Below are 22649 nucleotides of genomic sequence, written 5' to 3' on the forward strand. Positions count from 1 at the left end.
CCCACTCAAACATCACCTTTCATTTAATACTAGCATCTTCCTTTTCCATCTCAACTGTAATGCGAAACAATGCCAAGTTCAAGTACAATGATAACTTATTGCAAAGTGACATTTAAAATCTTGCAAAAGAAGTAGCATTTTATGATGTTGATTGAAGTTATATTAGAATACAATTTTTAAATTTTTAATTAAAAAAATTCATTTTATTGTGGTAACATCGGTTTTAACATTATATAGGTTTAATGGGTAGGACATTGTATTTCCACTTCTGTATACACTACAACAGGCTTCCCAGGTGGCTCAGTGGTAAAGGATCCACCTGCCAATACAGGAGACGTGTTCAATCCCTGGGTTGGGAAGATCCCCTGGAGAAGGAAATGGCAACCCACTCCAGTATTTTTGCCTGGGAAATCCCATGCATAGAGGAGCCTGGCAGGCTATATAGTCCAATGGGGTTGCAAAAGAATTGGACACCACTTAGCAACTAAACAGCACTTACAACTAGCACAATATTATAAATAACTGTACTTCAATAAAAATATACTAATTTTAAAAAGAAAAAGCATTTGGCAAAATCCTTCCATGATTCCTTGACAGATTAGGAATAGAAGGGAACTTCGTCAATCTGAGGAAGGACTTTTTTGAAAAACCCACAGCTAGGGTCATAATCCCATTCCAGTATTCATGCCTGGAGAATCCCCATGGACAGAGGAGCCTGGTGGGCTACATTCCATGGGGTCGAAAAGAGTTGGACACGACTGAGCGACTAAGCACAGCATCATAATAGTGAAAGATTGAAAACGTTCTCTGTCAGATTAGGAAGAAGACAAGCACACCTGCTTTTGCCACTTCTGTTTAACCCTGTACTGGAAGTTCTATAGAGCTATTAGTCGAGAAAAAGAAAGAAGAGCATCTGCGTCGGAAAGAAAGAAGTAAAACTATCTCCATTTGCAGATGACACAATATTGTATATGGAAATCCCTGAAGAACACATACACATACACACACATTCATTAGAGCTAATAAATGAGTTTAGCAAAGTAGCAATTTTCATAATAGCCAAATATGGAAGCAAACCAAATGTCCATTAGCTGATGAATAAATGCCATTACCTGATTTTTAAAATCTGGTATATATCCATACAATGGAATATTGCTACTGCTGTTAAGTCGCTTCAGTCATGTCTGACTCTGTGCGACCCCAAAGACGGCAGCCCACCAGGCTCCCCCGTCCCTGGGATTCTCCAGGCAAGAACACTGGAGTGGGTTGCCATTTCCTTCTCAAATGCATGAAAGTGGAAAGTGAAAGTGAAGTCGCTCAGTCGTGTCCGACTCTTAGCTACCCCATGGACTTCAGCCTACCAGGCTCCTCCATCCATGGGATTCTCCAGGCAAGAGTACTAGAGTGGGGCGCCATCGCCTTCCCCAACAGTGGAATATTATTCAGCCATTAAAAGGAATGAGCACTGATACATGCTACAATATGGATAAAGCGTGAAAACATTATGTTAGATGAAAGAATTCAAATACAGACAGCCACACATTGCATGATTTTATTTGGATGAAACGTCAAGAACTGGCAAATTCATAGAGAGAAAGTAGACAAATGGTTGCCAAAGGGTGAGAGGAAAGAATAATTGAGAAGCATGAGGTTTCTTTGGGGGATAAAAATATGCTGCAGTTAGATTAATGGTGATGGGTGCACAACATGATAAATATATACTACAATGCACTGAACTACTTTAAAATGACTGAGGTAGTGAATATTATGTGAATTTTATCTCAATAAGAAGTACTGTAAAAGAGAAAGACTGGCCTTTGAATATCAAATGATTTAAGAGCCCTAGGGAAAAACTGATAAAATTTATAATCAGTTTGTATTTTTCAAAAATGACCGTTACACTGAGAAAGCCAGAACTGAAGTAATAGATGTCTTATGTTACCCTATGATTAATTAAACAAAAATAAATAAATAAAGACTTCATTCTTCTTGATTCTAAAAATCAAGGTTCCACAGGTAGCAGTCCTAAATTAGCAAGAGAAGAATCTGATTGGCTGGCCCACCTCATCTTCTAGCCACACCGTATCTATGGACAGACCGGCCTTAACTAATCCATGGATCCCACTGTATAAAGATAGTCACTTAGGGACTCCCACTTGAGAGCTAAAGCCTTCCCTCTCCCCCACCACCTGCCCTTCTTCCTTGCGTCACCATCCATCCTGAGGATTAGCCGATCTCCCTGGGCCTCCCAGCCCCTGCTCAGCGGCCTTCCTTCCTGCTCTTCAGACCTCCTCTCCTGCCTCCCTGACCTCTGCCCCACAGTTCTGTCCCAAAGAAGTTTCAGAGAACATCCTCAGCATCCTGTGTTCTGCTCTGTTGTTTTTGTTGCTCAGTTGCTTCAGTCGTGTTTGACCCTTTGCCACCCCATGGATTACAGCACGCCAGGCTCCTCTGTCCATGGGATTTTCTAGGCAAGAATATTGGGGTGCGTAGCCACTTCCTTCTCCAGGGGGTCTCCTCGACCCAGGGATCAAACTTGGGTCTTCTGCATTGGCCAGGGGATTCTTTACTACCGAGCTACTGGGGAAGCCCTGTGTTCTGCTCTAAGGAAGTCTAAAGTTCAGGGCTTTGGATGATTAAGCTCAAGGCTTCTCACCAGGGTAGGGATGAATGACCCAGGGAGCGGGGAGCATTCCTGTGGAAATGGTTTGAGGAAGCTGAGTCAGCCTGCGTCTTTGCTAGGGCAGGCCCAGGCGACTGACCCTCTGGAGGTCAGTGCCCTTGTCTTACGGGTTGTGCACTTGTGTCCACTCAGGAGGTCATTGGCCCCTGAGACTCCTGGATCACTGCACTGTCCTGTCCAGAGAACTGTGCTTTAGGAAAAGGGTAATGAAGAGAGAGGACTCTTCTTGATCCTCAGGAGATATTTTGAGGCACTATGTTGGGACAGAAGTAGGGAGTCTTCTTGGTACTGCATCGGTAACTGCTTCCTCGGACCACATCTACCCACCAACCCAGAGCAGGGGGACTTTTCTGCCTTCCCAAAACTGACTCTCTTGACCCTCTACTGGGCTTTTGTTGCTGCTGTTGTTGTTTTACTATCAAGAACTTCATCTAAGCCTCAACAGAGCCCCTAACCCAGGTCCCTTCTGCCTCTCTCCATATCACCATGTATCCAGCTTAGCGTAGTGTCATAACCCCTCTGATCCTCAGTTTCCTTATCTGTAACATGAGAATAAAGATAATGTTTACCTTTAATGAACTGAGAAAGTAGCATTGGCATATATACACTATCATGTGTAATGGGAAGCTTCTGTATAACACAGGCAGCCCAGCCTGGTGTTCTGAGGACCTAGAGGGGTGGGATGGGAGAGGGGAGGGATGCTCAAGAGGGAGTGGAGAGATATAACACTGGCTCTCTTTGTTGTACAGCAGAAACCAACACATTGCAAAGCAATTATCCTCCAATTAAAAAAAAATTTTAAAGCATTTACCTTATAAGAGTACTTGTAAAGTTTAAATGAGATAAGGAATATGCAGCAATTCCTATACCACCTGTTGCATAAACACTCCACAGGCGTTAGCTACTGTTGCTGTGATTTCATTATTCTATCTGTCATGCAACTGATTCTAAGGAGCACTTAAGTATGTGTGAGGCCCTGTGCTGGAAACTTAGGGGTACTATGTTTGGCCTTAAATAGGTTTAAGGAGAGAGCAAGAGGAGACATCACCAATCAATAAAATAGTTCATAAGCATACTATTTGGCAGGTTTTCAAAATCTGTCAAAATGCCCAGAGATTCCACTCCGTAACTGCCTCTTAAATACTCCCCTCCACCCATTTGCTGCACCTTCAGGGCTGTTTGGCTGGATGAGCCTGTCATCAGGATGCTCTAGGCTGGGCCTCATCTGTATTTCCCAGCTGCCCTCCCTTCTGCACACCCAACCAATAGCACCAATACAGTCAAAGCCTCGTCCCTGACTTCCATCTTCAGGGGGACAGAGCCTGAGTTCCTGCCGGGTTCTGACTGGGAGGGGGTTGCTCAGCAGGGGAGGTTGTGGGGGCGGATCAAGGATTTTGTCTCTAAAGGGCCCTGGGAGTCTCCTCAGGAGGGATGGAGAGTGAAGGTGGACTGGGGTCAAGGGGTGGCCAGAGGCATTCATGGGAGGGAAGAAGGAAGCACCACACCTACGGACAAGGAGGAGTCAGGAACCAGGGAACTCAGCCAGCTGAGGGGTTCAAATTCCTCTGAGGTGAACTCTGAGAAAGGAACCTGTGGGCACAGGAGGCCTGAGGAGGGAGAGAGCCAGAGGGGAAGACCCAGCCATTCTGCCAACTCACAGCCAGTCTTGGAAGCTGCAGTCAGCTGAAGCTGCCTCCCCTCAGGGTCCCGACTTGCCTGTCTCTCCTTGGCCCCCAGTGCCCGCCGGGAAGGAAAGCCGGATAGAGCAAGAAGACGATGGAGCCAGACAGGACTCAGATAAGGCTCGATCCCAGGTGAGTGAGGGAGGCAGGCCCCAAGCCAGGAGCCAGTTGCTAAGCAGCAGGGGGCCCTCTCACTCTGGCCTGTCCCTACCTCCCTCTGAGCCCAAGAATGAGACAGGACTGACAATGGACTGGTCATTCTGGAAGGTCCTCAGAGACACTGGGGAAGGGTGAGTGTATGACCTTCAGAACCTTAGCTTTGGCCCCCAACCAGGTAGAGGAAAATCCCAGAGGTGGAGGGGGCATGAGGGACATGCATAGAGCTCTGACCAGCTGGGGACCCACTCCTGGTGCTAAGGGTCCATTCTTTCTCTGGGACCCTGCTTTTTCTCCCTAGCCAACCCCTGGGCTGCTGCCCCTGTGAAGTGGAGGGAATGGACTGTGGGCTTTTTGAGCACTGCAGCCAGACCTGCAGACTGTCACCTGGGCCTTGAGGGGAAATGGAGACGCTCTGTGAACCTAGGAGTGTTCGAGGGAGTGTCAAGTTGCTGGAGTCCCTTCTGCTACCCACCCGCCCACCCCCAGTCCCCATATTCTGAACACAGGTTGGTGTCTCTCCAGGTACACGGCAGATCTTCTGGAGATCCTGAAAACCAATTACAGCGTTCCCTCTGCCTGCTTCTCTTATCCTCCCACTGCAGCCCAGCTTTTGAGAGGTAAGTCAGGGACCCTCCCCAGAGGAACTGAAAGAAGGAAAAATGAGCATCCCAAGGAGGAAGTCAAAACAGCTGAGAGGAGCTGAGGGAAGGTGGTCCTGAGCTGGCCAGCATAGAGTGAGTACCTGGGAGGTTGGCTGACCCAGTGTCAATCTTGGTAAAAACCTTTTAGGGAACTTCCCTAGTGGTACAGAGGTTATTCAGGGGGTGCAGATTTGATCCCTGGTTAGGGAAGTAAGATCCTACATGCTGGGTAGTACAGTCAAAAATTTTTTTAAATTTGTAAAAGCTGGGTAAAGTAAAACTCTGGAGGAGCCAAAAAGTCAAAAGAAGGGCATGGCTATGTGGCCTGGAGAAAAACCTGCATGTTGGGACTCCCCAGTTCATAAGGGGGACACTGACCTGGAGCATTTTTCAGACCCCAGGGCCACCCAGGGACTCACATGGATGCCCGAAGCCCACAGAATCCCTTTGAGGCCTGCACAACATCCTTCTTAAAAGGAGTCTATACCACTCTGGAGAGTGGTTTTTATGAATAATATTCTTAAAACTTAGGTGAACCTGTAAAAGTATTCGGACAGTGTTGGCCAACTAGCTCCTATTACCGAATTGGTTTTGAAAGTGAAAGGCATAGGCTGGGACTCTGTTTATTCCCTGGACACCTAAAACATGACAATCAAATGACCCTAGCATCTTGATAGCAAACGTGGCTCCCATCCATACTGTATTTTGTTTTCTTACTGCATGATCAGCCACTTCTTAGACGTTGATGAGTAGGAATCTGTGTCTCTATCCTTAATGTTTGTTCCTTCCTGATGTTCTCACCTCAAGGAGGAGACTCTTCCTAAACAGTAGGGTGTGGTCAGGGTGTACTAGGAGGCAGATATGGGCACGTCTCTGTTTCAGATGCTCTGAACTGGAGTGAATACCAACTGCCAGAGGCGGTCCAGGAGTGCCTTGTAGCTGCTCTGTGGTTCATCAAAGTAGGCAGATGCTACATCCGACTCCAGGGATATCTTGTTCAGAAAGTGCAGATGGTGACACAAGTCTTCTCACACACCAGTGTTGTCAACCAGAGGCAACTTTGTCTCACAGGGTACTTTTGGCAATGTCTGGAGGCAATTCCAGTCACCACAAGTAGAGGGTGCTACTGGCATCTAGTGGGGCAGAGGTCAGGGAGTTTGCCCTGGAAACAAAGGAAAGTCCCCACAACCAAGGAATTAGCTGGGGCAAGGGGTCAATAGTGCTGAGATTGAGAAACCCTATCTTACACAGTGAAAATGGATCACACATTGCTTTGCTGCAAAATGTGCAAATAGAAGCACCAAGGATATTCAAAGTAGGTAGATTATTCTGGGTCTGGTAGTCTGGGGAGCTACCTTGTTCCCCCATTGAACTGTTGGAATGAGTAACAGTTGGAAAGTAGGGAGTTGGAGTGGAGAAAGAATGAGTAGGCAGGTTCTCCAGGCACTGGGGAGATTCAAGGTTACTGGTGAGGAAGCAGGGGACAGTTGAGAGGGCTGGGCAGGTAAGGTGGGGCCTGCTGAGTCTCAGGCAGAGGAGTTGTACTTTATCCTGCAGGCAGTAGATGAGGGCTCTGAGATTGGGAGGAGCTGGATGGTATTTCAGGACCATTAATTAGTAATCAAGATAGACTTTGGGGAGTAAGGGCCTTAAGAAGCAGGGGTATAAATTGGAGGTCAGTGCCCCAGCCTAACAGGAAGGGCAAGAGCCTGTGCCAGGGCAGTGTCAGGGAAAGGAAGGACAGATTGGAAAATACAGGCAATCCAAAGAAAGAGCAGGCAATCTGGTAAATATTTAGACAAGGTAAGTGAAAGAAAAAGAAACTCTAATGATGACTCCGAGAATATGAACAGTGGTGATGACACTGACAGAAATAGAGTCAGGAAGAGGTGCCCATTGGACACGTGGTGAAACCCTTTCCTCCTTCATTTATAAACTCTCTGTGTCTTAAATGCTCTTTAAGAAAGAACTATTCTTGAAGAACTATTGAAACTTTCAATAATTTGTTTTTGAAATGCCTGTGATATGACTGCAATTATAATCCCTAGAGGATTTTCTTATTAATGGACTGATCCAAACTTCTATTTGGGGGGAGTGAAGGGCCAAGAAAAACCAAGACAATTTTGAAAAAGAGTAAGGAGGATATGTGCCCTGCTGCTGCTGCTGCTGCTAAGTCGCTCAGTCGTGTCCGACTCTGTGCGACCCCATAGGCGGCAGCCCACCAGGCTCCCCAGTCCCTAGGATTCTCCAGGCAAGAACACTGGAGTGGGTTGCCATTTCCTTCTCCAATGCATGAAAGTGAAAAGTGAAAGTGAAGTCGCTCAGTCGTGTCCGACTCTTATCAACCCCATGGACTTCAGCCTACCAGGCTCCTCCATCCATGGGATTCTCCAGGCAAGAGTACTGGAGTGGGTTGCCATTGCCTTCTCTACCAGATATTAAAGGTTATATAAGACTAGAGTAATTGAAGCAATAATATAATAAACTGCAACCATACAACCTAGACTGGGACTTAAACCCACTGTTTGTGGGGTTTTTTTTTTTCTTTTTGACCATACCACATGGCTTGCAGGATCTTAGACTGGGAGGAATAGAGGAATTCTCCTACACATGCCGAGGAGACACGTCTAAGAATGCTTACAGTAGCATTTGTTTGTCACAAAGAAAATAATAACAACCATGAAAACAATGTTGAGTGGAAAACATTTATATAGATTTTTTTAATGCAAAGCAATATAATTATGTTGAGCATGTACATATGTTGTAAAAAAATTAAAACATACAGGAAAAGATACACACCAACTTCAGAATAGCAGTTAGCCCTGGGAGGAGAAGTGAAGGGAAAAGGACACTTGGAGATATATACAGGGTCTTCAAGTATACCTGTGATGTTTTTTTTTTCTAAGAATAACTTTTGAAGCAAAACTGGTAATATCATAACTCTTCAAAATGGATTATGGATATATTAATGCAGCTCTATTATTCCCTTTATTTTAACAACCTTTATAATTGTAAAATAATTTTTGACAGACTGTGATGAAATGTTAGGTGGAAAAAGCAGAATGCAAAATTTTACAGTATGATTGCAGTAATACAATATGTATACACTTTAACCAGGATGTTTTTTAAAGCTACTTTTTATTGAGCAAACACTAGCATTGAATCATGCTAAGAGGTTTAATTGGAGGATAATAATCTACCCACGATTATAGAGCAAGAAGTAAATGGAATTTTACTTTGAAGTTGGAGCCTATGCTCTTCACCTCCATGGAAATACGTGCAAAAAGGAGAATAATTTTTGGTTAGGAACTAGCTTGGATTATGGGTAAAACTTTTTTTCAAAGTTTTAATTTTCTTATATTGTTTTCATTATTTAAAAGAGTAATCTTCATTGTTACAGATGCAATGGGAATTTGCTAGTTGCTCAAGTATAGTTGTATTCAACAGGTCAGTTAGACAAGTATTTCCCAAAGTGTGTTCCTTGGAATAGTAATCCCAAGGAGTACTTCATGAAAACAGAGCCTGTATAAAAATCAGTTCTGTAAAAGCTATATTCTGTAACCTCCTTTGGAAATTAACAATATAAATCAGATTTAAAATTTATACTCTGCAGGAAAGAAACATGTTTAACCTTGTTTAAAGTGTTTCCAAAAATCCTTGAGCTATCAGAAACTTTTGTTTCACAGTATCTGTTAAGATACAGAAAAATAAGATAGAGGAAGATCTTCTAAGGAGATAAATGAGTTTGAGGTAGAGTAGTGATGTTGCCCTTCCCGCCCCCCCCCCACCCCCCCCACTCCAGTACTCTTGCCTGGCAAATCCCATGGATGGAGGAGCCTGGTAGGCTGCAGTCCATGGGGTCGATAAGAGTCGGACATGACTGAGTGGCTTCACTTTCACTTTTCACTTTCATGCATTGGAGAGGGAAAGGCAACCCACTCCAGTGTTCTTGCCTGGAGAATCCCAGGGACGGGGGAGCCTGGTGGGCTGCTGTCTCTGGGGTCGCACAGAGTCGGATACGACTGAAGCGACTTAGCAGCAGCAGCAGTGGTGTTGGCTGTGGATGCTAAGGAAGTTCTCTCTCCTAGCTTCTGCCCTGTGGAAGTGAATGTGAGAGCCTGCAGACACTGCAAGCACGAGAAAGAACAGAGCACAAAAGGCAGCAGATACAAGAAACTGCAAAAGCACTTCCATACTGAATAGCTGGAATATGCCTCACCTCCACCTTCACCAACTTAAGCAACTTTTGATGGTTAATATTATTCCACATTTCTTCCCATAGTTATGTGAACACACACCAAGAGTCAGCATGTGTAATGGTGAAGAGAATGGGCTTAGTTAGGATCAGGAACCCTTGGGTTTAAATCCCAGCTCTGTCACTTTCAGGTTGTGTGATCATGGGTGAGGTGCTCAACTCTAAGCCTAGTTTCCTGGAAAAGCATGTAAATGGAGATGACAGTAAGAATCCTCATGTGGTCATTTCTTTCATTGAACAAATAGTCACAGTTACTGTTTCATGCACTTGGAGATAGAACAGAAAACAAGCCTGACAAAGTCCCTGCCTTTGTGGAGTTCACACTACCATCACTCTATGGGGACAAGCAATAAATATGTAAATAACCTCACTGTGAGGGCAACTTGGGAGGGAGAGATAACACCACACTGGACATTCAAGGGTTGCTGACTGAGGAGGGGCATTTGAGCAGAGAGCTCAGTGAGGAGAATAAGCCAGACACGGGGAGCTCAAGGAGAAAAACTGAAAAGGCAGCGGCCAAGCACTCTAAGGTCCTGGAGGTAGAAATGGCTCAGGTGGTGGTTAGGCGGCTGAGGGGTGGTCAGATCAAATCAGATCAGTTGCTCAGTCGTGTCCAACTCTTTGAGACCCCATGAATCGAAGCACGCCAGGCCTCCCTGTCCATCACCAGCTCCTGGAGTTCACTCAGACTCACGTCCATCGAGTCAGTGATGCCATCCAGCCATCTCATCCTCTGTCGTCCCCTTCTCCTCCTGCCCCCAATCCCTCCCAGCATCAGAGTCTTTTCCAATAAGTCAACTCTTCACATGAGGTGGCCAAAGTACTGGAGTTTCAGCTTTAGCATCATTCCTTCCAAAGAAATCCCAGGGCTGATCTCCTTCAGGATGGACTAGTTGGATCTCCATGCAGTCCAAGGGACTCTCAAGAGTCTTCTCCAACACCACAGTTCAAAAGCATCAATTCTTCGGTGCTCAGCCTTCTTCACAGTCCAACTCTCACATCCATACATGACCACAGGAAAAACCATAGCCTTGACTAGACGAACTAGGTTGGTCATAACTTTCCTTCCAAGGAGTAAGCGTCTTTAATTTCATGGCTGCAGTCACCATCTGTAGTGATTTTGGAGCCCAGAAAAATAAAGTCTGACACTGTTTCCACTGTTTCCCCATCTATTTCCCATGAAGTGATGGGACCAGATGCCATGATCTTCGTTTTCTGAATGTTGAGCTTTAAGCCAACTTTTTCACTCTCCACTTTCACTTTCATCAAGAGGCTTTTAGTTCCTCTTCACTTTCTGCCATAAGGGTGGTGTCATCTGCATATCTGAGGTTATTGATATTTCTCCCAGCAATCTTGATTCCAGCTTGTGTTTCTTCCAGTCCAGCGTTTCTCATGATGTACTCTGCATATAAGTTAAATAAACAGGGTGACAACTGAGGGGTGGTAGGGAAATCCTAAACCTCAATAAACAGAAGAGGTGAGATGCAATGGTCGAGTCTGGAACACAGGGTGTAGGAGAGGATGAGGGATCAGTATCGGAGACCCAGGGTCTCCAGGAGAGGAGCCAGAACTGTGGTTACTGGAGTCAAGCAGGATGGGAGAGATTTTCAAGGAGGAGGGAATAGTCAAGGACAGTGAAGATTGAGAAAGGCTTTGACATGATGGCTTCTGGAGGGGCTGTTTCCACTCTCAGCTCTCAGTGAGCTGATGAGGACGAGAGTCAAGCAGGGGCTGGGGGAGTCCCTCAAGGAGGGACCTCCATCGATATTCCCCTTCCCAACAAAGGACATTGGTTTTTAGAAATCTACTGAATTAAATTTGCTTTCTGCCTATCTGGACTTTATATTTTGTCTGTTTTTTTTTTTTAACTAAACATTTCCATTGTAAAAAATAATTCAGTAAAGTCAATATGAAAATAGAGAAAAGTATGAAGAAGAAAGTCGCGTATGGTCCCACCACTCAAGACCAGCACTGCAAGTATCATAGTACAAGCTCTGTTTTCTGTGCTTTTATTTAACAGTAGTGGAAATCCTACTATGCTACAATTTTATATACTGTTTTTATAAGCATGACATCATATGAATTTTTTCACATTACTACATATTTGGCAAAGTATGTCTTTAAAAAAACTTATTTGTTGTAAAATGTATATTTGTTATAGAATAATTGGAAAAGGAGGAAGACAAAGACCACCCACAGTCTCATCACCCAAAGATGGCATTGCTCATTTATTCCTAGGCAATCATTTTTAATGTTTTTATCTTAACCCACATGAACATAGTGTAAAATTTTAAATAGTACAAAAGGGCTACTAATGAAAATTAACACTCCCCTGCCCTATTTATTCTCATTTTTAATCTTCATCCTACTTTTTTAGCTGATGATTTTTTAATAGTTACCTTCAAATTACCATTATTTCATGTGGTATCAGTTTTGTATATTATCTGTGGCTGCCTCTGTAATACATAAAGATTTAACTCACTTAGTACCAAACTTCTACTCATTCCACATGGTTTCATCATTATTTTTAGTTGGTTATCTTTATAGCTGTATATACTATACCTATAGTTTATTTCTTATTTTGCCAACTGCGGATAGTACTTCTTCATTTTCCATTTTGTATGATAAAGATATTAGGGCCCCACTCTTTCCTTCAACTCTTTTCTATCCTTCTCTTCAGCCAAATCCTTTACATAGCTATAGTTTTACTATACTATTTATTTTTATTTCTTTCTGGTCACACCATGTGGCTTTTGGGATCTCAGTTCCCTACCCAGGGATCAAACCCTGGCTGCCAGGAGTGAACATACCAGGTCCTAACCACCAGCTGCTGCTGCTGCTGCTAAGTCGCTTCAGTTGTGTCCGACTCTGTGCGACCCCAGAGACAGTAGCCCACCAGGCTCCCCCGTCCCTGGGATTCTTCAGGCAAGAACACTGGAGTGGGTTGCCATTTCCTTCTCCAATGCATGAAAGTGAAAAGTGAAAGTGAAGTCGCTCAGTCATGTCCGACTCTTAGCGACCCCATGGACTTCAGCCTACCAGGCTCCTCCATCCATGGGATTTTCCAGGCAAGAGTACTGAAGTGGGTTGCCATTGCCTTCTCCGCCTAACCACCAGAGAGCCAGGGAATTTCCTGTGGTAATTTTGCTTTCTGTTTTGTTCATATTAAGGTTTGTTTGTTTCAGTTATAAATTATGTTCAGTAAAGGGCAATGATTTTATGTATATAATTTGATGGATTTTTACCCAAGTGTGCATCTGTGAAATCACCACTTTACTGCTTATACTTTTTTTTTAACATTCAGAAGTTTAAACTCTTTGTATCAAATTTGACCATCCTTCTCTTTGTGATTTCTTGGATTACACCTAAGCTTAGGAAGGTCTTCCCTCAAGTTTTGATGAAAATACAAATCTCTCTTTTTTTCCCTTCTCTCAATTTTCCCTGTTTTATTTTTAAATATATACCGCTTTTTTAAAATCTCTTTTTTAAAACACTTTTTTTTTTGTTGTATTGAGGTATAGCCGATTAACAATGTTGTGATAATTTCAAGTGAACAGAGAGAGGACTCAGCCATACATACATATGAATCCATTCTCCCCGAAGCCCCTACCCGCTCCCATCCAGGCTGGCACATAATATTGAACAGAGTTCCATTGGCTATACAGTAGATCATTGTTGTTTATTAAAGATTTATCTTTTTAATCTATCTGGAATTATTTTGATACATGGAAGGCTTTATGTGTATATCATGATAAAACCAGAGCAACTGTTTTAAACCCACATTTTTATTGTATAAGGATAAAATTGTGTCAGAAAAAAGATCCTCTGTTATGTTTATATCTTTAAAATTTCAAGGAAGGGAGGTAGTCTTTTTTTAATTAAGGATTGCAGCCAGGTGGATTTTTGCTTGTTTTATTTTGTTAATGTTTAAAACCTGCCAGGCCTACTAGAGCAATATCTGTAGAGGTAATTGAGAATGAGGCAACAGAACTAAACAGCAACACTAAGCCAGTAATTTGGTCACACAGTGGGCTGCATCCTAATTAAGTGGAAGCAGGTGGAGACAGGAATGGGGAGGAGGGAAGAACAACACAGTCCTATCTTTTGAGGCCTGTAACAGAAAGGAAAAGCTTACCACTGACTTCAGAAGTGTAGGCTGGCAGATTGTCCAAGGACTGCCTTCCCTGCAGCAGGTCCTCTGGATTAATCACAGACCTAACTGTGGTCAGAGATAAAGGGCCTCTTGGAGAAAGCAAACAAAAAGAAAAACATGTACCCTGAAATAAGAACAACCAGGATCAAAGTTCAGTTCAGTTCAGTCGCTCAGTCGTGTCCAACTCCATGGACTGCGACCCCATGAACTGCAGCACACCAGGCTTCCCTGTCCATCACCAGCTCCCGGAGCTTACTCAAACTCATGTCCGTCGAGTTAGTGATGCCATCCAACCATCCCATCCTCTGTCGTCCCTTTCTTCTCCCATCTTAAACCTTTCCCAGCATCTGAGTCTTTTCAAATGAGTCAGTTCTTTGCATCAGGTAGCCAAAGTATTGGAGTTTCAGCTTCAGCATCAGTCTTTCCAATGAATATTCAGGACTGATTTCCTTTAGGATGGACTGGTTGGATCTCCTTGCAGTCCAAGGGACTCTCAAGAGTCTTCTCCAACACCACAGTTCAAAAGCATCAAAGTAGTTTTTGAGAAATTCACCTTTGTCCTGGTTGCTCCTTGTGATGTCACCAAGTATGACTGACCCAGATGACAACTCAAGTCTTCACTGGGATGTGGTCTCCTTCTTCCTTGTTTTGGTGTCAGCAGCTCTGAGCTGCCCTCAGTCACCAAAACATAGGGCAGACCAGCCAATATCCTCTCATTGTTCAGTCACCCAGTCATGTCAGACTCTTTGCGACCCCATGGACTGCAGCATGCCAGGCCTCCCTGTCCCTCACCATCTCCTGGAGTTTGTCCAAGTTCATGTCCACTGCATCAGTGATACCATCCAGCCATCTCGTCCTCTGTCACCCTTTTCTTCTGCCTTCAATCTTTCCCAGCTTCAGGGTCTCTTCCAATGGGTCAGCTGATTGCATCAGGTGACCAAAGTATTTGAGTTTCAGCATCAATCCTTCCAATAAGTATTCAGGGTTGATTTCCTTTACTCCCAATGCAATACGACAGTGGCTGGACTCTGCCAGTCTTCCCCTTCTTATTCTGTCATCTAGCCAGTTGGGAGACTAAAAGCAAAGAGTCTGCCAAGGAGGGAAGAGACTTAGATAAATGAGGGTCCAGGCTTAGTCACTGAGGATATGGAACTAACTTTGTTTAAAACATTGTTGCACTAATTAGAACATGCTCAGAAACAAATATTGTGACTATATTAGTGTTTTCCTGTTAGCAAGGGTGAGGCCAGAGGAGCTTCATTGGTGTTGTTAAAATGTTTGTTATCTTCTATTATCAGGTGAGCTTGTTTAAAATGTAGATTACATCCCAGATGTATGGGAACAACATCTATGTAGCAGGGAGTATAGGGAGTGGGGGTCTGGACAGCTACTTTTTAACAACTCCTCAAATGATTTCAATAAATACTAAAGACAGCTACTGGATTACATTTAATGTGAGAATAAGTGTACTTGGGGCCAGCATAGGTCAAATATCCTTGGAGTCTTTACTTGGGTCCACTTCTTTTGTTAAAGTCCTGTTGTGTGTCCTAGTAAAGTGATAAAATTTTTGAAATCAAATTTAAACATCTCTAGGCTCCAAAATCACTGCAGATGGTGACTGCAGCCATGAAATTAAAAGACGCTTACTCCTTGGAAGGAAAGTTATGACCAACCTTGACAGCATATTGAAAAGCAGAGACATTACTTTGCCAACAAAGGTCCGTCTAGTCAAGGCTTTGGTTTTTCCAGTGGTCATGTATGGATGTGAGAGTTGGACTGTGAAGAAAGCTGAGCACTGAAGAATTGATGCTTTGAACTGTGGTGTTGGAGAAGACTCTTGAGAGTCCCTTGGACTGAAAGGAGATCCAACCAGTCCATTCTAAAGGAGATCAGCCCTGGGATTTCTTTGGAAGGAATGATGCTAAAGCTGAAACTCCAGTACTTTGGCCACCTCATACGAAGAGTTGCCTCATTGGAAAAGACTCTGATGCTGGGAGGGAGTGGGGACAGTAGGAAAAGGGGATGACAGAGGATGAGATGGCTGGATGGCATCACAGACTCAATGGACGTGAGTTTGAGTGAACTCCGGGAGATGGTGATAGACAGGGAGGCCTGGCGTGCTGCGATTCATGGGGTCACAAAGAGTCAGACACGACTGAGCAACTGAACTGAATTGAACTGAAGTATATCAAGTTCATACTATTCATGGGGTTCTCAAGGCAAGAATACTGGTTTGCCATTGCCTTCTCCATTGGAAGGACCGGTGCCGAACTGAAACTCAATACTTTGGCCACCTGATGCGAAGAGCTGACTCATTTGAAAAGACCCTGATGCTGGGAAAGATTGAAGGCAGGAGGAGAAGGGGATGACAGAGGATGAGATGATTGGATGGCATCACCAACTCAATGGACATGAGTCTGAGCGAGCTTCGAGAGTTGGTGATGGACAGGGAAGCCTGGTATGCTGCAGTCCATGGGGTCACAAAGAGTTGGACACAACTGAGCGACTTAAGTATATCAGTATATATTCTGATGTATATCAGAAGTATATATTTTGCTTTAATTATAATGTTAACTGGTCCCTGTCTGCTAGTATAACCCCTGACACTGAGAAAAGTGAATAGGCCCTGTTGACCTCCGAACTTAGAATTTTTGTTATGTACAAACTTGTTAGGTGTCTATATCCTGATTCAAGTAAGCCTTACCATACTTAGATTGATCTGGTCTAGTCTCCCATGCATGCAGAAGAATGACTATTTCCTAGTCACATGTTGGAAATTCTAGGTCTAAGAAAAAGCCAATCTTCTGCATGATAGGAAGCCTAGACCAGGTAATTCTAGATGTGGTAAAGCAATTAGATGCATGTGAGGAAGCCCACATCTTCTCCTCAGCCCTGGTCTTCAGCTCACTGGAGCCTGTCCTCTCTTTCCATTCTAGCATTGGGCCCTGTGGATATTTCCCTCATGGTCATCATGACCTTGTTTGTCCTGGGCTCAATAGCCATCTTCCTGGAGGCTGCTGTCTACCTGCACAAGAACACCCGCTGCCCTATCAAGAGGAAGACCCTGATCTGGTGCAGCTCTTCACCCACGGTGAGGGTCCTGCAGCTGCCTTTGGGAAGGGGCTGAAGAGGAAGATTCCTTTCAACTCAATAATTCAAGTTGCCTTCCTCTACTACTTTAGGGTGGGGGTTTTAGTCTGCTATCTGCAGTCAGGATCCCATGCTTAGAAGGTCACAGACAGTGAGATGGAGTGTTTGAAATCTTAGAGCCACAGAAACAGCTCTAAGAACAGCTGAAGAACTGTCTGAGCCCACCAGCTATCCCACTCACTACTCCCCTGCTACTGTGTTGCTTTAAAATAAGCTTGTTTCCTGAGACCAGCAGTGGTTCCTCAGAGGGTAGGAGGAGAGTAATTTTTTCCCATGGGGTCATGTTCACTCTACCCTTACATTGTAAGTCCTTCTAACTCACTCTTACAGCCATTTGATAGCTCTTTGGCATGCTCGCAGGCCACATGGTGGGGTTTCTCTTTCCGTGTGGTGAGCTCTGTGTCTGTTTTGGGTGAAGAACAAAGCCCTTGAGGTCCTTTTCTGCCAGATGACACCTGCCTGGGCCATCTCAAGACATCAGAGGTGCTCTAATAACATGGGATATTGAAAAGGAAGGGTTGGATCTTGATCTACGTACTCTTAAAGATGAATTGACCTATTCCTACTCCAGTGACATATGTTGAGAGATAGTCTTCAAAAGAGCCTCTGACTCAAGGTGACTTGCTGTCTCTAACACTAGACAAGGAATAAACTGACAGCTGAATTTAAAAAATATTTTAATTAGTTGATTTAACTAGCTCTTTTTCCAACTGGTCACTTTTTTTTTTTTAATATTTATTTGGCTGTGCCAAGTGTTAGTGGGATCTAGTTCCCTGAGCAGGGAACGAACCCAGGCCACTTGCACTGGGAGCTCAGAGTCTTGGCCACTGGACCACGAGGAAAGTCCCCAGTTAGTCACTTTTAAGTAATGGTGCCTCAGCTGTTTAGCTTTTGCTTCCTTGAGCCCTTGCCACAAAAGGTGAGAATGCAGTCTCCTTCCTTACCCTAACCAGCTCCTGGTTCTTCTCCAAGCAGATAGTGTCTGCATTCTCCTGCTTTGGTCTCTGGATTCCTCGTGCCCTGACACTCGTGGAAATGGCCATAACTACGTGAGTGTCCTGCCCTGCCCCCAGCTGAACTTGATACCCCTCTGAGGTCCCCCTTCTGCTCCTCTCAACCCTGGGAATCCAGAGTTTGTGTCTTTTTTTTTTTTTAATCCCCTGTCCCTTCCATAAGTCCATGCAAACAAACTGATCACAAATCAGGCCCTTTCCAACTTGTCTCTTGAACTTCTAGTGCATCTCAGGCATTATTTTGTTCTCACAGCCTGCCCTCTTCCACCTGTCCTCTCTCAGTTCTCAAAATGCCTAGACCCTACCTGACCCCTTCAGGAAGCCCCCGTCTCCCTGTCCTTTTGCAGTCTGTTTTTCTTTGGCAGCAGGTGGTATCCCGCCAGCTGCTGCCACCTCCCTTCTGTGTGCTCTTAGGCCCACCTCCCACCTCTCCCCAACTCCAGGTTTTACTCGATGTGCTTTTACCTGCTGATGCAGGCCATGGTGGAAGGCTTTGGTGGGAAGGAGGCGGTGTTGAGGACACTGAAGGACACCCCGGTGATGATCCATACAGGCCCCTGCTGCTGCTGTTGCCCCTGCTGCCCCCGAATCAAGATCACCAGGTGAGGCGGGAGGGAGAGGCTGCCTGGAGAGCAGACTGGCCTCTTCTGCACTCTCTCAAGAGCCTCTGCTGGCTCTCTCAGTCCTGCTTCAAGCCTCATGGAATTTGGCTTGTATGGAACAAAGCCAGTGATGAAAGGGTGGGCATCCCACAGCCAGGACCTACACACTGGGCACCCAAACAGGGGTAGGAGGAACAGAGGAAGGAGAACTCCAGAGTTCCCATCACTTACGCTCACTGTCCCCTACAAACTTTATCACAGAGAACAAACTGCACTTTGGACTATTTACTTTCCCCTTCCATCCGTTTCAGTTAATGAGGTTGGGGTCAATCCTCAGATAGTTCTTGCTCAAAAGGCATCATTCTGGTCTGAGGGTGAGTGGGAGGCAATAAAGATGGTTCCCAACGCTCTTCCTAAGTCCCCACCCACTTGACTATGTTGGTGTCTATGATGGTGGCCAAGCCTTGCCAGGAACCCAATGAGAGAGCTGGAAGTTCTGGTTGGGGTGGGTGATTTGTAGGCCTATGTTCCTAATCCTCTTCCTACTTCAGGAAGAGACTTCAGCTGCTGCTGTTGGGCCCCATCCAGTACGCCTTCTTCAAGATATCATTGACCCTGGTGGGCCTGTTTCTCATCCCTGATGGCATCTTTGACCCATCAGACGTAAGTCCAGAGTAAGGGGCAGCAGAGGCCAAGATGAGTTTAATTCCTTTGAGCTCTAGAAGGAATAGCTGGAACCAGTATCCCCTGATTCAGGGCCCCAGGGTTGGGATAGCCCCAGGTACAGGGCGACTGTGGAAAAGCAGAGGCTCAGGGACTCTAACGGGGAGAGAAGAAGCTTTTTTATTTCCCCCACCATTGGGAGAAGGGAAAAAAAAGGAGAAAGGGGCTTGCTTCCTCACTGACTGCTTTCTGGCCTGCCACCAGATTTCTGAGGGGAGCACAGCTCTATGGATCAACACTTTCCTCGGTGTGTCCACCCTGTCGGCTCTGTGGACCATAGGCATCATTTTTCGTCAAGCCAGGCTGCACCTGGGCGAGCAGAACATAGGAGCCAAATTTGTTCTGTTCCAGGTAACTATACCCTGGGAGAGAAAAGATGGTTAATAATGAGCCACAAATTGTAGGGGTTAGAAGCTGAGACTAATAAAGGCTAGAAGTGGGTCTGGGAATCTTCTTAAGCCTTAGGTTTCCTGTGAGATTTGGGAAAGAATCCCTGCCCTTCCCCAGTTGTTGCTTTTCTGTGCTGTAAGTTTCCTAAGGTTGCTGGAGCAAAATAGCACAAAGCGGGTGGCTTAAAACAGAAATGCATTGCCTCACAGTTCTAGAGGTTGGAAGTCCAAAACCAAGCTGTCAGCGGCCCACATGCCCACTGAACACTGTTGGGGCGAACCCTTCCTTGACTATTCCTGGCTTCTGATTGTTTGCAGCAATCTCTGGCATCCTTGGCTTGTCACAAGGCATTCTCCCCTTATGTGTCTGTGTCTCTTTTTCTGATAAGGACATCGGTCATATTGGAATAAGGACCCACCCTACTTCAGTATGACCTCGTCTTAACTAATTACATCTAATCAGTTACCAAGACAATGATGGTCACATTCTGAGGTCCTGGGGGTGAGGACTTCAATGCATCTTTTAGGGGGACACAATGACGCCCATAACACATGAATTTTTAAACCTTAAATTCTTATACCTTTGCTGTTTCCTTTTCTTCACTACCCATTAATTCTAAAAATCTTGCAATTCATCACCACTAGAAATATCAGCAATGGCAACCCACTCCAGTACTCTTGTCTGGAAAATCCCATGGATGGAGAAGCCTGGTAGGCTGCAGTCCATGGGGTCGCTAAGAGTCGGGCACGACTGAGCAACTTCGCTTTCACTTTTCACTTTCATGCATTGGAGAAGGAAATGGCAACCCACTCCAGTATTCTGGAGTGGGATTCTGGAGAATCCCAGGGACAGAGGAGCCTAGTGGGCTGCCGTCTATGGGGTATCACAGAGTCGGACACGACTGAAGCGACTTAGCAGCAGTAGCAGAAACATCAGCATTATCACAGTTACAACTATATATGACCAGTACTACATATTAGGCGCTTTTCATACATTAATTACATTTAAGTTCACTATAATCTTCAGAATCATTGTTTTTTCTATTTTACAAATGAGAAACTGAGGTGTTTTGGGGTTTGCTCAAAGGTACATAAGGGATGGGACTGGAATTTAAACTTACAACTATCTACTCCCAAACCCACATCCCTTCTCATCTGACTCTGCATCATCACCTCTTCCCTGAGAATTTTCCCAAAGGCACATTTGTTCACTTTTTACACTTTCCATTCTCTAAGCCCAGAGATAACCTTTCCACCAAATGCAATGACTTCTAGCTCCATATTGTTTCTCTTCTCTCTTCATTCTTTCTGTCTTCTTGCTGGGCCCTTCTCCTATTCCCAAGGCATAGTGATTCCTTTATAGTTAACAGATTGATTTCACATAAATTCTCATTTGACCTAAGCAGGTGCTGCTTACAGGCACATGGCAGGCAGAAGTGGAGGGTCTATAGGAAAACAGAGGACAGAAGAGCCTACCACGGAGTAAGGGACTGACAGGGCACAGAAAGGATCTAGGCTACAGAAGCACTTAGAGGTCAGGCCACAGAATAAAAGCCTTGTGATTAATTAACCTGCCCGTGATTATTGGAGGGAACCCTGGACAAGCCAAGTCTACCCTGAGAAGCTGTGCATCAGAAAAGTGTACTCAGAGAGGGCATGCACTAAGACACATTTCAAACACAGCAGTGGGCCGGCCAGCCTGTGCCAGGGATGCTGAGCCCCCATCCTCACTCCTCTTTTCTGTTCTGCAGGCACTCCTTATTCTGTCTGCTCTGCAGCCATCCATCTTCTCAGTCTTGGCCAGTGGCGGGCAGATTGCTTGTTCACCTCCCTTTTCTTCTAAAATCAGGTCTCAAGGTAAGCACATGGGGTTTCCTAGTCTATTCCAGGATGGGCAGGAGGGGGAGGTCCGAGAAGAGAGGATCTTAGATTGGAAGTAGGGCTAACCACTCTCAGAATATTCAGTGTTCTGCTTAGAGTATTGAGAAAGAGACCTCCAAGAAATCTAGCAGAGGCTCTGAGTCTATGACCTCTCTGATCACACAGACAGCTGCAATCCCGCAGCTTGAGGCCCAGCTCTGATGATCAACCCAGGAAGCCATGGGTTCAATCCTCAGCTCCTGAAAGAGGAATAGGTGTGGTTAGGAAGCAGAGGGTCATGATGATAAAACATGCAAAAGAAATGTTTAATGCTAGCCTCAAAGTTCAGGAGGTAGAGAGCCAAGTTCTGGTTCTGGCTCTATTGTCAACTTGCCATGTTACTTGTGACAACTTAATATCTCTAGGTCCTGGTTTGAGGATAAATTAAGAGAAACTGCTGTCCAACTCATATGCCAGGGCTGCTATGGGATACCACCTCTGTTAAGTTAGAATAACCTATATTTTGTCCCATGCTGCAGTGATGAACTGCCACCTCCTCATCCTCGAGAGTTTTCTGATCACTGTGCTGACACGAATATACTACCGAAGGAAAGATGACAAGCTTGGATATGAACCTTTCTCTTCTCCGGACCAGGATCTGAACCTCAAAGCCTGAGGTGAATGGCTTGGACAATGAAAGAGACACTGTATTCATTAGATGGGCACAGATTTCTTTACTGTTCTTCAACCTTGACCAAATGGGGATTGATTCTATTGTCAGCGCAAGCTGGCAAATGATGTGTGCTTTACTGTAGAGATGAATCAGAACTATGCGATAGGATGAAATTGTTTTGGATCTTGCCTGAGGAAGGTATTTTAAGCTTAATAAACAGGATGGAGTTTGATTTTCTACAATTGGGCACATTGCCTCCGTGGGTGCCACTATTAGCCCATCAAGATTGTATATTAAAAGGTTACTCTGAGCTTTCCCAAAGCAAATGAAAGGGGGAAGAGTGTATGATAGTTTTCTTGGTATAATAACAGGAATAGAACTCAGCCAGGCAAAACAGTAGGATCCCAAAGTCTCAAAGAAACAAGGCTTCTGAAGAACAGATGGAAGGTGTTTTCTTCCCTTACAGATGTGTCAGTAGGGCGCTGATGACATTAGACCTGGGAGATCTAGATCAGCCTCCCTTTGTGGGCCAATGGCTTTTTGAGTCTTCTGTACCAAGCTGCAAAAGGAATTGCAATGATATGGGCATGCAATGATTCTGAGGAGACAAATTAGGATGCAAAAGTAAAGGAACTGATCATACAGGTAAAAGTCTCAAATACATAA

The 22649-nt window shown here is 44.7% G+C and overlaps 1 protein-coding gene across 1 annotated transcript; it reads left to right on the plus strand.

Annotated features, from left to right (window-relative positions):
• The first annotated feature begins 4028 nt into the window (after positions 1–4028).
• On the plus strand, positions 4029–22225 carry SLC51A (solute carrier family 51 member A). The gene is made up of 9 exons (XM_061411649.1): positions 4029–4497; positions 5047–5141; positions 16510–16664; positions 17699–17772; positions 18180–18338; positions 18890–19001; positions 19266–19412; positions 21202–21307; positions 21850–22225. The coding sequence occupies exons 1-9, from the start codon at positions 4460–4462 to the stop codon at positions 21984–21986; spliced, it is 1023 nt and encodes a 340-aa protein (XP_061267633.1). The 5' UTR covers positions 4029–4459; the 3' UTR covers positions 21987–22225.
• The last annotated feature ends 424 nt before the right edge of the window (positions 22226–22649 follow it).

The sequence above is a fragment of the Bos javanicus genome, chromosome 1, assembly GCF_032452875.1.
Source record: "Bos javanicus breed banteng chromosome 1, ARS-OSU_banteng_1.0, whole genome shotgun sequence".
Lineage (NCBI taxonomy): Eukaryota > Metazoa > Chordata > Mammalia > Artiodactyla > Bovidae > Bos > Bos javanicus.

Bases quoted from the DNA above. Each gene is read 5' to 3' on its own strand.
- SLC51A (XM_061411649.1), top strand. From the start codon at position 4,460: ATGGAGCCAGACAGGACTCAGATAAGGCTCGATCCCAG. The intron at 18,339-18,889 runs GTGAGGCGGGAG...TTCCTACTTCAG, and splicing joins CCCCGAATCAAGATCACCAG to GAAGAGACTTCAGCTGCTGC. The intron at 19,002-19,265 runs GTAAGTCCAGAG...GCCTGCCACCAG, and splicing joins GCATCTTTGACCCATCAGAC to ATTTCTGAGGGGAGCACAGC.